This window comes from Alexandromys fortis, unplaced genomic scaffold, assembly GCF_014885135.2.
Source record: "Alexandromys fortis isolate MF-2015 unplaced genomic scaffold, M_Fortis_MF-2015_v1.1 scaffold_237, whole genome shotgun sequence".
NCBI lineage: Eukaryota > Metazoa > Chordata > Mammalia > Rodentia > Cricetidae > Alexandromys > Alexandromys fortis.
In genome coordinates this window covers 65,040-77,677 of record NW_026068137.1, presented here as the reverse complement: position 1 = coordinate 77,677, position 12,638 = coordinate 65,040, and the positions used below count along the sequence as shown (strand labels likewise).

General features: G+C 43.0%; 1 protein-coding gene across 1 annotated transcript in view; it reads right to left on the bottom strand.

Moving 5' to 3' along the window:
- The window catches only part of LOC126491099 (zinc finger protein 260-like), a 34,296-nt gene extending 27,023 nt beyond the window's left edge, over positions 1 to 7,273 (bottom strand). The window contains exon 1 of the mRNA XM_050126511.1: positions 6,653 to 7,273. Within this exon, the coding sequence (XP_049982468.1) occupies positions 6,653 to 7,138 (486 nt within the window). The 5' untranslated portion in view covers positions 7,139 to 7,273. The remainder of the gene's footprint in view (positions 1 to 6,652) is intronic.
- Positions 7,274 to 12,638: the final 5,365 nt, after the last annotated feature.

Here is a 12,638-nt window from a genome sequence, read left to right as displayed (position 1 = left end):
CAATCTCTCTCTCTCTCTCTCTCTTTTTTTTTTTTGGTTTTACGAGACAGGGTTTCTCTGTGGCTTTGGAGCCTTTCCTGGCACTAGCTCTGTAGACCAGGCTGGTCTCGAACTCACAGAGATCCTCCTGCCTCTGCCTCCCGAGTGCTGGGATTAAAGGCGTGCGCCACCATCGCCCTGCTGTCAATCTCTTTCTTAAAAAGGGGGTGGGGTGGGATATGATATAGAAATAAATACTTTTTTGTGGGTTTTTTTTTTTTTCGAGACAGGATTTCTCTGTAACTTTGGAGCCTGTCCTGGCACTAGCTCTTGTAGACCAGGCTGGCCTAGAATTCACAGAGATCTGCCTGCCTCTGCCTCCCAAGTGCTGGGATTAAAGGCATATGCCACCACCGCCAGGCTGAAGTAAATACTTTACATTGGTATGAACTTGGGTTTATTGATACAAATTTAAGGTCAATTTTTTTATTATAGTTCTACTGTTGCTTAAATTATTAGATTTATACAGCTCATTTTAAAATGCAATGCATAATTAAAAATTAAGCTTAATAGTCATTTATAATTGTGGAACCCTCACCCCTTATTCTCAAAGGGGCAAGAAGAAATTTCCTAGCAGAGTGTTTTCCCTGGAAGATAGTGGTCTTCCCCTCTCCCACCTGGGAGATTCTGAACACAAGGTCACTGAGCTCAGCCCAGCCAGCCACCTGGTACAGGCTGATAAAGATGGCCTAACTCAGGAACAGGGGCCTTGCTCTAAAAACAAGAAAAAAGCTGACTTAACAGAATGGGAGGGAACAAAAGTCCTTGCATCCGAGCCAAAGCAGCTTCAAAGATTCTCTTTGTAGTTATGCCTTTAAAAGCTCACCCCACAGAGGAGATACAACTCCTCTCTACCTCATTGTAATGAGGACGGAGATGAGTTCCAAACATGTTTGTATTATGCTGATTAAACCTTGCTTATTACAGTCTGGGCCTCTCTGGTGGTCTCTTTCTTTGGTGGTTTTAATCTGGGCACAACAATAACATTCAAACTTATAATCATGTAAGTTATGTTTCCTAGATATACAGAGGTATATTTCAGTTAGATAATCTTCAACGCTTCAAAGTCCTACAGCATATGGCATTTAAAGGGTTTTAAGAACTTAGATTGTTCTCCACAGTGAGACACATCTGCTCTGGCAGCACTAATTCCTTCAGAGAAGTTGATGGGCACTGAAGAGACTGGGTACAGAAATTGCCTTCAATGTGACAAGGCCCTAGCCATTTGAGCAAGAAACTGCTCTAGCCTGCACTGTTTGATGGCATGCTGTATAAACTGGACATACAGAACTCACAGAAAATGACAGCTGAACTTGCCTAAAGAAAGTGAGACAGTCCTTCAGGGTTCCTGCTTCATGAAACAGTCTGCCAGACATTCTGCAGAACACAGAAGAAAGTGACTGACAAACTGCCAATATAGGTGAAATAGTCATTCAGATTTCTTGCTTCGTGAAAAAGTCTGCCAGATACTATGGGACTGTAGGCTGAAGATGGATGCCCCAAACACTAAAGAAGAACTTTGGGTGACTGTTCAGGTAGCAAGATGTCTCTATCAATTCAAGAGTTTTGGAACTTGCTTACAGTGCACTTCCTGCTTACTTAGGCCAAGAATTAGCCATGCAGGTCACCAGTATAGTCAACCTAGTAGGCAAGCCTCTTTGTCACCCTTCCTTTGATGGCCACTGTACCATCGGGCTCCCTAGGACACCCCATTCACCCCCACCACAGGACTTCCTCTCAAGATCCAGCCTTCATGTTTCTACTCTCAGTTTTTTATTGTTGTAGAAATCATTATTTCACTGTCCTTTAGTTTTTAACAAGGTGATTCCATCTTCAACATAGAAGTTGGGTTTAGTACCTTGGCATTATTCAGAATGGAATCATTTCCAACGTCAAACTGAGACTCGATACCCATAAAAAATGCTTTCGTTCTATTTGTTTTCTAATTAGAACTGTTTACTTACTATTTCATGCATTCTGAGCATATCATTGAAATCCTGCAACACAGCCTCCTCCAGTGCTGAGGGGACCTAAGAAAGGGCAGACCAAGGAAAACTCCCAAATACTCAATCAGCCACAGCAAAGATTGGACCAAGACGCCAAGACTCTGCTGGCCTCATTTGAAGGAAGAGATGGGTAGGAACCAATGCAAGAATTCCTCCAACATCCTGAAAACCAGCATGGTAACACCAGAATCCAGCGAACACGCAACAGGAAGACTTAAACTTCCTAACCCAGAAGAAGAAGAAGGAAACGACTTTAACTGTAACCTTACGAAAATGATGGAGACCTTTAAACAGGAAATGAAAAACTCCCTTAAAGAAATGGAAGAGAAGACAAACAAAAAGTTAGAAGAAATTAATAAATCCTTAAAAGATACCCAAGAAAACCAAGAAAAAAAAATAAAACAGGTAAAGGAAACAGTTTAAGACTTGAAGAACAAAGTGGAGGAAATAAAACACAAACCGGGGGAAGGCTGGATATGGAAAATCTGGAAAAACAAACAGGAACTACAGAGACAAGTATAACCAACAGAACAAGAGATAGAAAAAAGAATCTCAGGCACTGAGAATACAATAGAGGAAATAGACTCATTGATCAAAGAAAACATTAAATTCAACAAATTCTTAACACAAAACATTCAGGAAATCTAAGACACCATGAAAAGACCAAACCTAATAATGAGGGTAGAAGAAGGAAAAGAACGCCAGCTCAAAGGCACAGAAAATATATTTAACAAAATTATAGAAAACTTTTCCAACCTAAAGAAGGATATCCCTATGAAAGTACAAGAAGCTTACAGAATATTAAATAGACTGGATCAAAAAAAATCCCCTGGCCATATAATAATCAAAACACAAAACATACAGAATAAAGAAAAAATATTAAGAGCTGCAAAGGAAAAAGGTCAAGTAACGTATGAAGGTAAACCTATCAAAATTACACCTGACTTCTCAATGGAAAGCAAGAAGGTCTTGGATAGATGTGCTGCATACACTAAGAGACTATGGATGCAAGCCCAAAGTATTATACCCAGCAAAGCTTTCTTTCACCATCAATGGAGAAAACAAGATATTCCATGACAAAAAAAAAAAACAGATTTAAACAGTATGTACTCACAATCCCAACCTTACAGAAAGTACTAGAAGGAAAATATCAACCAAAGGAAGCTAATGACACCCACAATAACAGAGACATCTGATAACCCTCCACCAACACAATTCAAAGAAAGGAAACAAACATTACCACCAAAAAATAACCAGAGTTAACAACCACTGGTCATTAATATTGCTTAATATCAATAGACTCAATTCACATATAAAAAGGCACAGGTTAAGAGAATGGATATGAAAACAGGATCCAGCATTCTGCTGTTTGCAAGAAACACACCTCAACCTCAAAGACAGACACTACCTCAGTTTAAAGGGTTTAGAAAAGGTTTTCCAATCAAACGGACTTAAGAAACAAGTGGGTGTGGCTATCCTAATATCTAACAAAATTGATTTCAAACTAAAATCAAACAGAAGATATGGAGAAGGACACTTGATACTCATAACAGGAACAATTCATCAAGATGAAGTCTCAGTCCTGAATATCTATGCCCCTAATATAAAAGCACACACTTATGCAAAAGAAACATTACTAAAACTCAAATCATACATCAAAACCCACACAATAACATTAGGAAATTTCAACACTCCTCTTTTGCCAATGGACAGGTCAACTAGACAGAAACTTAACAGAGAAATAAGAGAACAGATGTAATGAATCAGATGGACTTAATCTATAAAACATTCCACCAAAACAGGAAAGAATATACCTTCTTCACAGCACCTCATGGAACCTTCTCTAAAATTGATCACACTCGGTAATAAAGCAAACCTCAACAAATACAAAACAAATGGGAGTAACCTCCTGTGTCTTATCAGATCACCATGGAGTAAAGTTAGAATTTAACAACAATACTACTCCCAGAAAGCCTACAAATGCATGAAAACTGAACTGTCAACTACTGCACTACCCCTGGGTCAGGGAAGAAATAAAGAAAGAAATTAAAGTCTTCCTGGAATTCAACAAAAATGAAGAAACAACATATCCAAACCTATGGGACACTATGAAAGCAGTGTTAAGGGGAAAGTTCATAGCACTAAGTGGCTGCATAAAGAAAACGGAGGAAGCTCACATTAGCAACTTAACAGCACACCTGAAAGCTCTAGGAAAAAAAAAAGCAGACTCACCCAGGAGAAGAAGAAGACTGGAAATGATCAAATTGAGGGCTAAATCAACAAAATAGAAACACAGAAAACAATACAAACAATCAATGAAACAAAGAGCTGGTTCTTTGAGAAAATAAACAAGATTGACAAACCCTTATCCAAACTAATCAAAAGATGGAGAAAGAACACCCAAATTAACAAAATCAGAAATGAAAAGAGGGACATAACATCAGACACTGAGAAAATTCAGAGAATCATTAGGTCTTACTACAAAAGCCTGTACTCCACAAAATTGGGAAATGTAAAAGAAATGGACAATTTTTTAGATAGACACCATATACCAAAATTAAATCAAGACCGGTTGAGCAATTTAAATAGACCCATGAGTCACGAGGAAATAGAAGCTGTGATCAAAAACCTCATAACCAAAAAAAGCCCAGGACCAGATGGTTTTAGTGCAGAATTCTACCAGAACTTCCAAGAAGGGCTAATACCTATACTCCTTAATGTGTTCCACATAATAGGAACAGAAGAGTCATTGCCACACTCTTTTTATGAAGCTACAGTCACCCTGATACCAAAACCACACAAGAAAGAGAATTACAGACCAATCTCACTCATGAAAATCAGTGTAAAAATTCTCAATTAAATACTGGCAAACCAAATCCAAGAGTGCATCAAAAAAAAAATTATCCAATATGATCAATTAGGCTTCATCCCAGAGATGCAGGGCTGGTTCAACATATGAAAAGCTATCAATGTAATCCATCATATAAATAAACTGAAAGGAAAAAAAAAAACATATGATCATTTCATTAGATGCCAAAAAAAATTGACAAAATTTAACACCCCTTTATGCTGAAGGTATTGAAGAGATTAGGGATACAAGGATCATATCTAAATATAATAAAAGCAATATACAGCAAGCCGACAGATAATATTAAATTAAATGGAGAGAAACTCAAAGCGATTCCACTAAAATCAGAATAAGACAAAACTGTTCATGCTCTCCATATCTCTTCAACAAAAGACAAGATCTTGGAAGCAGACAAGATCGCCAGGCAAAAGTTTGGAGCATGGAGGTAGGGAGGGTAGAGGGAAGGAGAGTGGGAGAGAGAGGGGGGAAAATGGGAGGGTCGGGGAGAGCTTGGGGGAATGTGATGGTTGAGATGGAGGAAGGAAGAATATGGGGGCAGGGAAGGAGTTATCTTAACTGAGGGAGCCATTTTAGGGTTGGCAAGAAGGTTGGCTCTAGAGGGGTTCCCAGGAGTCCACCAGGATAACCCCAGCTAGGACCCTGGGCAGTGGAGGAGAGGGTGCCTGAACTGGCCTTGTCCCATAGTCAGACTGATGACCATCTTGAATATCACCATAGAACCTTCCTCCTGCAATGGATGGAGATAGAGACAGAGACCTACATCTGAGCACTGGACTGAGCTTCCAAAGTTCAGCTGAAGAGAGGAAGGAGAGAGAATATGAGCAAGGAAGTCAGGACCACTAGGGGTTGGTTCATCCACTGAGACAGTGTGCCTGAGCTAATGGGAGCTCACCAACTCCAGCTGGACTGGAAATGAACGAGTATGGGAGCAAACTGGACCCTCTGAATGTGGTTGACAACTGGGGTAGACTGAGAAGCCAATGATAATGGCACTGGGATTTGTCTCTACTGCATGTACTGGCTTTTTGGGATCCTATTCTCTTTGGATGCATACCCTCCTTAGCCTGGATGTGGAGGGGGGGGGCTTGGACTACTCACAGGGCAGGGTGCTTTGCCCTCTCTTCGGATTTGAGGGGGGTCGGGGGAAGAGTAGGGGGGGCAGGAGGGAAGTGGGAGGAGGGGAGGAAGTGGGAATTGTGATTGGTATTACTCATAAAGTAATAAAAAAAAAGGGAAAAAAGTCTTCGAACAGGGCAGGGAACTGACAGGGATATTCTGGCCCCCCCAAATCAGCGTAGATCAGGTCGTAAGGACTCTAGAGCCAACAATTCCAGAGGTGCACGCTGGAGCCTTTGGGGACAGTGCAATGTGTGAGCGACCCACCATTCCCGCCGCACAGTCAGGTGGCCCTCAAGGACCTGGAGTCATGCTGCCCCGATCTGAAAGACTCTAGGGACTTCCATGTAGCCCAGATCTAGAGGCCAGGGCATGCTTGGGTTCCCCAGATCTCAAGGAATGCCACATGAGCGAGAAGAATCTCACAAATTTGAGGACACTCCCAAAAGTACCCGTAGCGGGAAGCCAGCAGGGGAGCCGCTGAGGTGATCCGAGTCCCCCAAATCGTTAAGAATGCCCAGCAGGGATAACCGCTGGTGGTCCGGAAGTAGGGGAATATGGTGGCCTCCCTGAGTATTCAGAGGTGTCCTAGCAGAACAGGGGGCACGAGGAGGTCACTTACGCTGCTGTTCTCGCCTGTCCAGTGCACCATTGCCTGGTTGTGTGTCGCATCCTCCTTGTGCACGAACGACGTGCTGATGAGCGAGACCTGCAAGCGCGAGGCAGAAATGGCCACCGGCGCCGCCAGCGCCCAGCGCCCCTGGCCCGGAACTAGGACGCCATCTGCGCTGGGACCAGAAGCAAGACCTGGACCAGGACGCGGAGCGCTGGGCTCTGATCCTCGTGTCTGGGGATCCTCGCGATCGCAGGATTTCGGGCCTCCCGCATACAGCAGCCGGGTGACCTGCACGCTGGGACCCAGGCTCCCGGACTCGGGAGAGTGCCCCGCCGCCCCGCTGGCAGCCACCAGCATTAGCAGCAGCAGCGGCAGTGGCAGTGGCAGAGGCCACAAGCGCGGCCAGCGCGGCGGCGGCGGAGCATGGGAGCTCGGGGCCGGCACGGTGAGGCCAGGACGCTTCGGGGCGCCTGGTGTTTCCCGGTGCGCCATGGTCGCTGGTTAGCAGCGGCGGTACGGTGTGGGTGACACCGCGGCCTGGAAAGCGGGAGGGCGTTGGGAGCTGGAGCTAGAGCGCACAGAAAGAAACCAGGAGAAATGGAGTGCGGGAGGAGGGGTCTCAAAGCCGCCACGCAGCCAATGGAACACCGCCACCTGACGGCTGCGCGCGAGCCACCACAGCTTTGGGCCGGGCCAGACTAGGATGTCCTGAGCACAGTCACACCTCCAAGACCCCTTTCCTTCCCTCACAGTGACTCCCAAGCTCACCCTAGATCCTCCTCTTCCCCCCTCTTTCCATTCTCCCTGCCTTTCTCGGGAGGTTATGGAGCCTCTACATTTGGCCAGCCAGAGTTCCAGGCACTTGGGGCACAACGGGATGCAACAAAGGAAGACACGCCACACCCAAGTAGCCTGGTTAGAGGCCAAACAATTCCAGGGCTCCCCATCAGCAAAAGTGGTGAGAGCGCCTCCTCTGGTCGCTTTTGGAGAGGTTCAGGAGGATACCTTGAGAGTCATGAAAACCAGAGATGCTCCAAGCAGTTAAGGACTGTGCAGGAACCTTGGGGTGTCACCTCAAGACCAACGCAGTATTTCAGACACGGGCTTTATCTCCTACCCCCAGGGGAAGCCCCTAAACAGAAGAACAAACCTGTGTAGGGGTATCCAGACGGGCTTTTGAGAGGTTGACCTGCCAAACAAGCTCTTACTTGTCATTGACTACTATCCCTTGAAGAGCATTCATTACTGGAGAGATTCCAGGTTTGGGGGACTAGACGGTAGCGTTTTGAATTACAAATAACCAGGCATAAATAACATACTGTGGAGGACTACAAGAAGAAAGGCTAAGAGCTATTAATATTTGAAAAGTCACCTTAGTTGTTATCTGCTGATGTTGAATCTGCTGCATGAGACATTTAAAGACATTAAGGATTAACAATACCACCCAACTAGATAAGGTATATGTGACCATTTATGAGGGATCCTATAGCCCTTTTATATTATTCCAAACCTTTTCAAAAAATGAGTAGTTGAAGTACACAACTTCTGCCCTTAATAAGCCAGTGAGAGCAAGAATGATGAATACATGCATTATCCATATTGGGTTATTCCCTCCTTAGTAGAAGTATGCTAATTCATGCCTGGGTTTACATCTCTTACTGGAACTCATATTGGCCTTTGTGGCAGTCTAAGGAAAAACACAAGCATTCCCTTCTCTCATGGTTTAGTAGGGAGCTGGCATCTGCCAGTAGAGGGAGATAGGATCTCTCCATCTGAACAGGTGCATTGGTGTGATCCCTCACAGGGATACACAGTGCTTCTTAGCTGGGCTGAACCCCTTGCCATCAAAGCTGAGAAAGTTCATATGGAAAAGGACCTCTGTTAAAGCCAGATGAGGATCTCTTCTAGCCTCTGGTGAGAGTCCTAGTGAACAGCTTATTAAGAGCTCTGTTGGTCCTCTCCACAATGGCTTATCCATGTGGATTGCAGGTGATGCCAGTGGTATGGGAAAACTTCCAAGAGCTTAGAAAGTCATTGAATTATTGAGAGGCACAGGCAGGGCCATCATGGACCTCAAGGTTATCAAAGAAAACTCTATCGTCAGTAGTTAGGACAACACCCATATTCTCCAGGATGTTTCTGCCCCAGAGGTTTCTATGTACCACAGAAATGATAAGGTGAATGGCTTCCTTGTTGCCATCAAGGTCTCTTCAATGGATGGGATTGGTGGAAACTTTTGAATCTTGCTGGCTTCCTACTTCACTAAAGGGAGGCACAGGTCTAAATTTCCAATGGGGGAAGTGGAGTGCTTCCATTTGTTTATATGGTAACATCACACTCATGTTCACCAAGCCTGTGAGAGCTTGTTCAAAAAATAGACAAGTTAACATTGGGTATCATGAAAAAATGAGCAATGTCCAATTGATTTTTAGATTACCTTAGTGGTGCAGCGAGGAGTGCCCTGCCTAGAGTTTAAAGGGGCAGGTACTCCAGCAGATTGTGATGTGCAATCCTTTGCCAATGAAATCTGTTATTGCATCTGGTGCATCATGTGCTAGGTTTTGCCCTGGGACAGTCATTCCATAGATGGCCTGGTTTGCTGCATCCCCAGCAAGATCTCTCTACTTGAGGAGCCTTGGACGTGTTGTGGACATGCAGCCTGTCTACAAGGAGAGCATCCAGGGAAGTGGTAAGGACAGCCATGGGACCACTACTGGGGTCAAGATCTCTTGTGGCCAATACCCACTTGTGAAAGTCCTTATTGCAGACCACTGTGACTGCATTATGGGCTGGACATTCCCAAACCATGATTGATGGATGGGATGAAAAAAGTTCCTTATCCAGTGGTCATGTCAAGGGTCACTGGAACATTAATTAAGAATTTGAGGTTTCTCTCAATCCTTGTAAACTGATTTTAAGCTAAGAAACATGACCAGTCCTTGCACAACATTGAGAACAGTATAGAACCCAAAGTAAATCTGTACTTGAATTGTTCATTGAGTGATGACCTGTCCATTAGTCATGGATTGGCCTTCTAGCCTGTTACCACCATTTTTCTAACCTGGCCTTCAGAGCTCTTAACATATGTAGGCTGTGGGACTCTTCAGCATAGTTCTGCAATCTTATTCAAAGGCCAGGGAAACATTTTATTGATTTTTTTAACATGTGTCAATGAGGAAGTAGAGTGGAGAGTAGACCTGTTAGGGAAATGTTAATCAAACAGTTTGAGGACAAGGCTGTAAAGCAGCTTTATCCATGTCTATCTTGTCCTTAGGAATAATTCTATTACAAACTGACCATGAGTTTAACATTTGAGTCACAAAAGGGGAATTTATACCATGTAATAGTATCGCTTCCTGCTGGCATAACTGGATATCAACATGTAGAAAAATGAAAATAGACCCATATCTATTGCCATGCACAAAACTCAAGTCCAAATAGATCAAAAACCTCAACATAAAGCCAGCCACACTGAACCTTATAGAAGAGAAAGTGGGAAGTACACTTGAATGCATTGGCACAGGGAACCATTTCCTAAATAGAACCCCAGAAGCACAGACACTGAGAGAAACAATTAATAAATGGGACCTCCTGAAACTTAAAAGCTTCTATAAAGCAAAGGACATGGTCAACAAGACAAAACCATAGCCTAAAGAATGGTAAAAGATCTTCACTAACCCCACATCAAACAAAGGTCTGATCTCTAAAATATACAAAGAACTCAAGAAATTGGATACCAAAAGATCACATAATTCAATAAAATTGGAAGACCTAAACAGAGAACCCTCAGCAGAGGAATCTAAAATGGCTGAAAGACACTTAAGGAAATGTTCAACATCCTTAGTCATCAGAGAAATATAACTATGACAATGAACACCTGATTTTTGACATGGATGGAGGCAAAAATTGTACAATGGATTAAAAAAAAGCATGTTCAACAAATGGTGCTGGCATAACTAGATATCAACATGTAGAGGGATGTACGTAGATCCATATCATCCCCATGAGCAAAACCAATATCCAAATGGATCAAAGACCTCAGCATGAATTCAGTTATACTGAACAGTATAGAAGAGACAGTCACAAGTAGCCTTGAACACATGAAAACAGGAGATTCCCTTCCTAAATATTACAGTAGTAGCACAGACACTGAGAACAATGAATAAATGAGACCTCCTGAAACTGAGATGCTTCTGTAAGGCAAGGGACATGGTGAATAAGACAAAAGACAGTGAAGAGAATGAGAAAATGTCTTCACCAACCCTGTATATGATAAAGGGTTAATCTCCAAAATATGTAAAGAATTCAAGACACTAGACATCAAAATACCAAATAATCCAACTAAATATGGGATACAGATCTAATCAAAAAATTCTTAACTGAAGAATTCCAAATGACCAAAAGACACTTATGGAATTATTCAACATCCTGAGCCATCAGGGAAATGCAAACCAAATACTTTTATATATACCATCTTACAGCTGTCAGAATGGCTAAGATCATAAACACTGGTAACAGTTCATGCTGGAGAGGATGTAAAGAGAACACTTCTCCACTGCTGATGGGAGTGTGAACTTGTACAGCACTTTGGAAATCTGTATGGTGGTTTTTCAGAAAATTGGTAATCAATATACATTAAGACCTCACAATATAACCTTTGGGCCTATGTCCAAAGGATGCATATTCATACCACAAAGATATTTGCTCGACTATGTTCATAGACCTAGAAAGATACCATACGATGTGGATGTTAAACATAAGGCAAAGGATAATCAGATTATAATTTACAACCTCAATCAAATTAGATAAAAAAAACACAAGAGGGATATACATGGAGAGTCCCAGGAAAGGAAAATAGTTAAGATCTACTTACTAGACATGGAAGGGAAAAAAGGGGAAGGAATGGGGGATGGCCATATGAGGACTTGAGATGGCTGAGTTGGGGGAGCGATGGAGAGAGGGAGCAATGGAAGTTATCTTGATAGAGCAAGCCATTATGAGGTGAGGGAGAAACCAGGTATTAGGGAAATTGCCAGGAATTCACAAAAATGACCCAAGCTAAGACTCCTAGAAATAGTGGAGAGGGTACTTGAACTGACCTTCACCTATAATCCAATTGGCGACTACCATAATTGTCATCATTGAAACTGCACCCACTAACAATGGAAGCAGAAGCACAGACCCAGAGTGGAGCACTTGGCTGAGCTCCTGGAGATTAGTCAAAGAGGAGGATGGATCATCTGAGCAAGGGGCAACAAGATCATCACTGAGAACACCACAAAGACAGGTGACCCAACTAGTCGTAGCTCATGGACTCAAGATTGACAGTTAGGGATACTACATGGGACCAAACTAAGTCTTCTGAATGTGGGTGACAGTTGTGTCTTGTTCTGTTTAGGGACTTATCCCGGGTACATGAGAGGGCCTTTTGTAGCCCATTCCCTATGGTGGAACAACTTGCTCAGACTTATATAGGGAGACGGTCTTGGTCCTGTCTCAAATGGTATACCAGACATTGTTTTCTCCCAAAGGGAGGCTTACAAACTCTGAGGAGTTGATGGGGAATGGGATGGGCAGAGGTCGGTGGTGGAAAAAGGGAAGAAGTGGGCACTGGAAATGGTATGTAACATGAAAAAACATTAAAAAAAGATTGATTTGCATTTCCCTGATCACTAAGGAGGTTGAGCATATCCTTAAGTGTCTTTTAGCCATTTGAATTTCATCTGTTGAAAATTCTCTGTTCAGGTCAGTGCCCCATTTTTTAATTGGGTTAATTAGCATTTTAACATCTAGTTTCTTGAGTTCTTTATATATTTTGGAGATCAGACCTTTGTCTGTTGCGGGGGTGGTGAAGATCTTCTCCCAGTCAGTGGGTTGCCTTTTTGTCTTAGTGACAGTGTCCTTTGCTTTGCAGAAGCTTCTCAGTTTCAGTAGGTCCCATTTATTCAATGTTGCCCTTAATGTCTGTGCTGCTGGGGTTATACATAGGAAG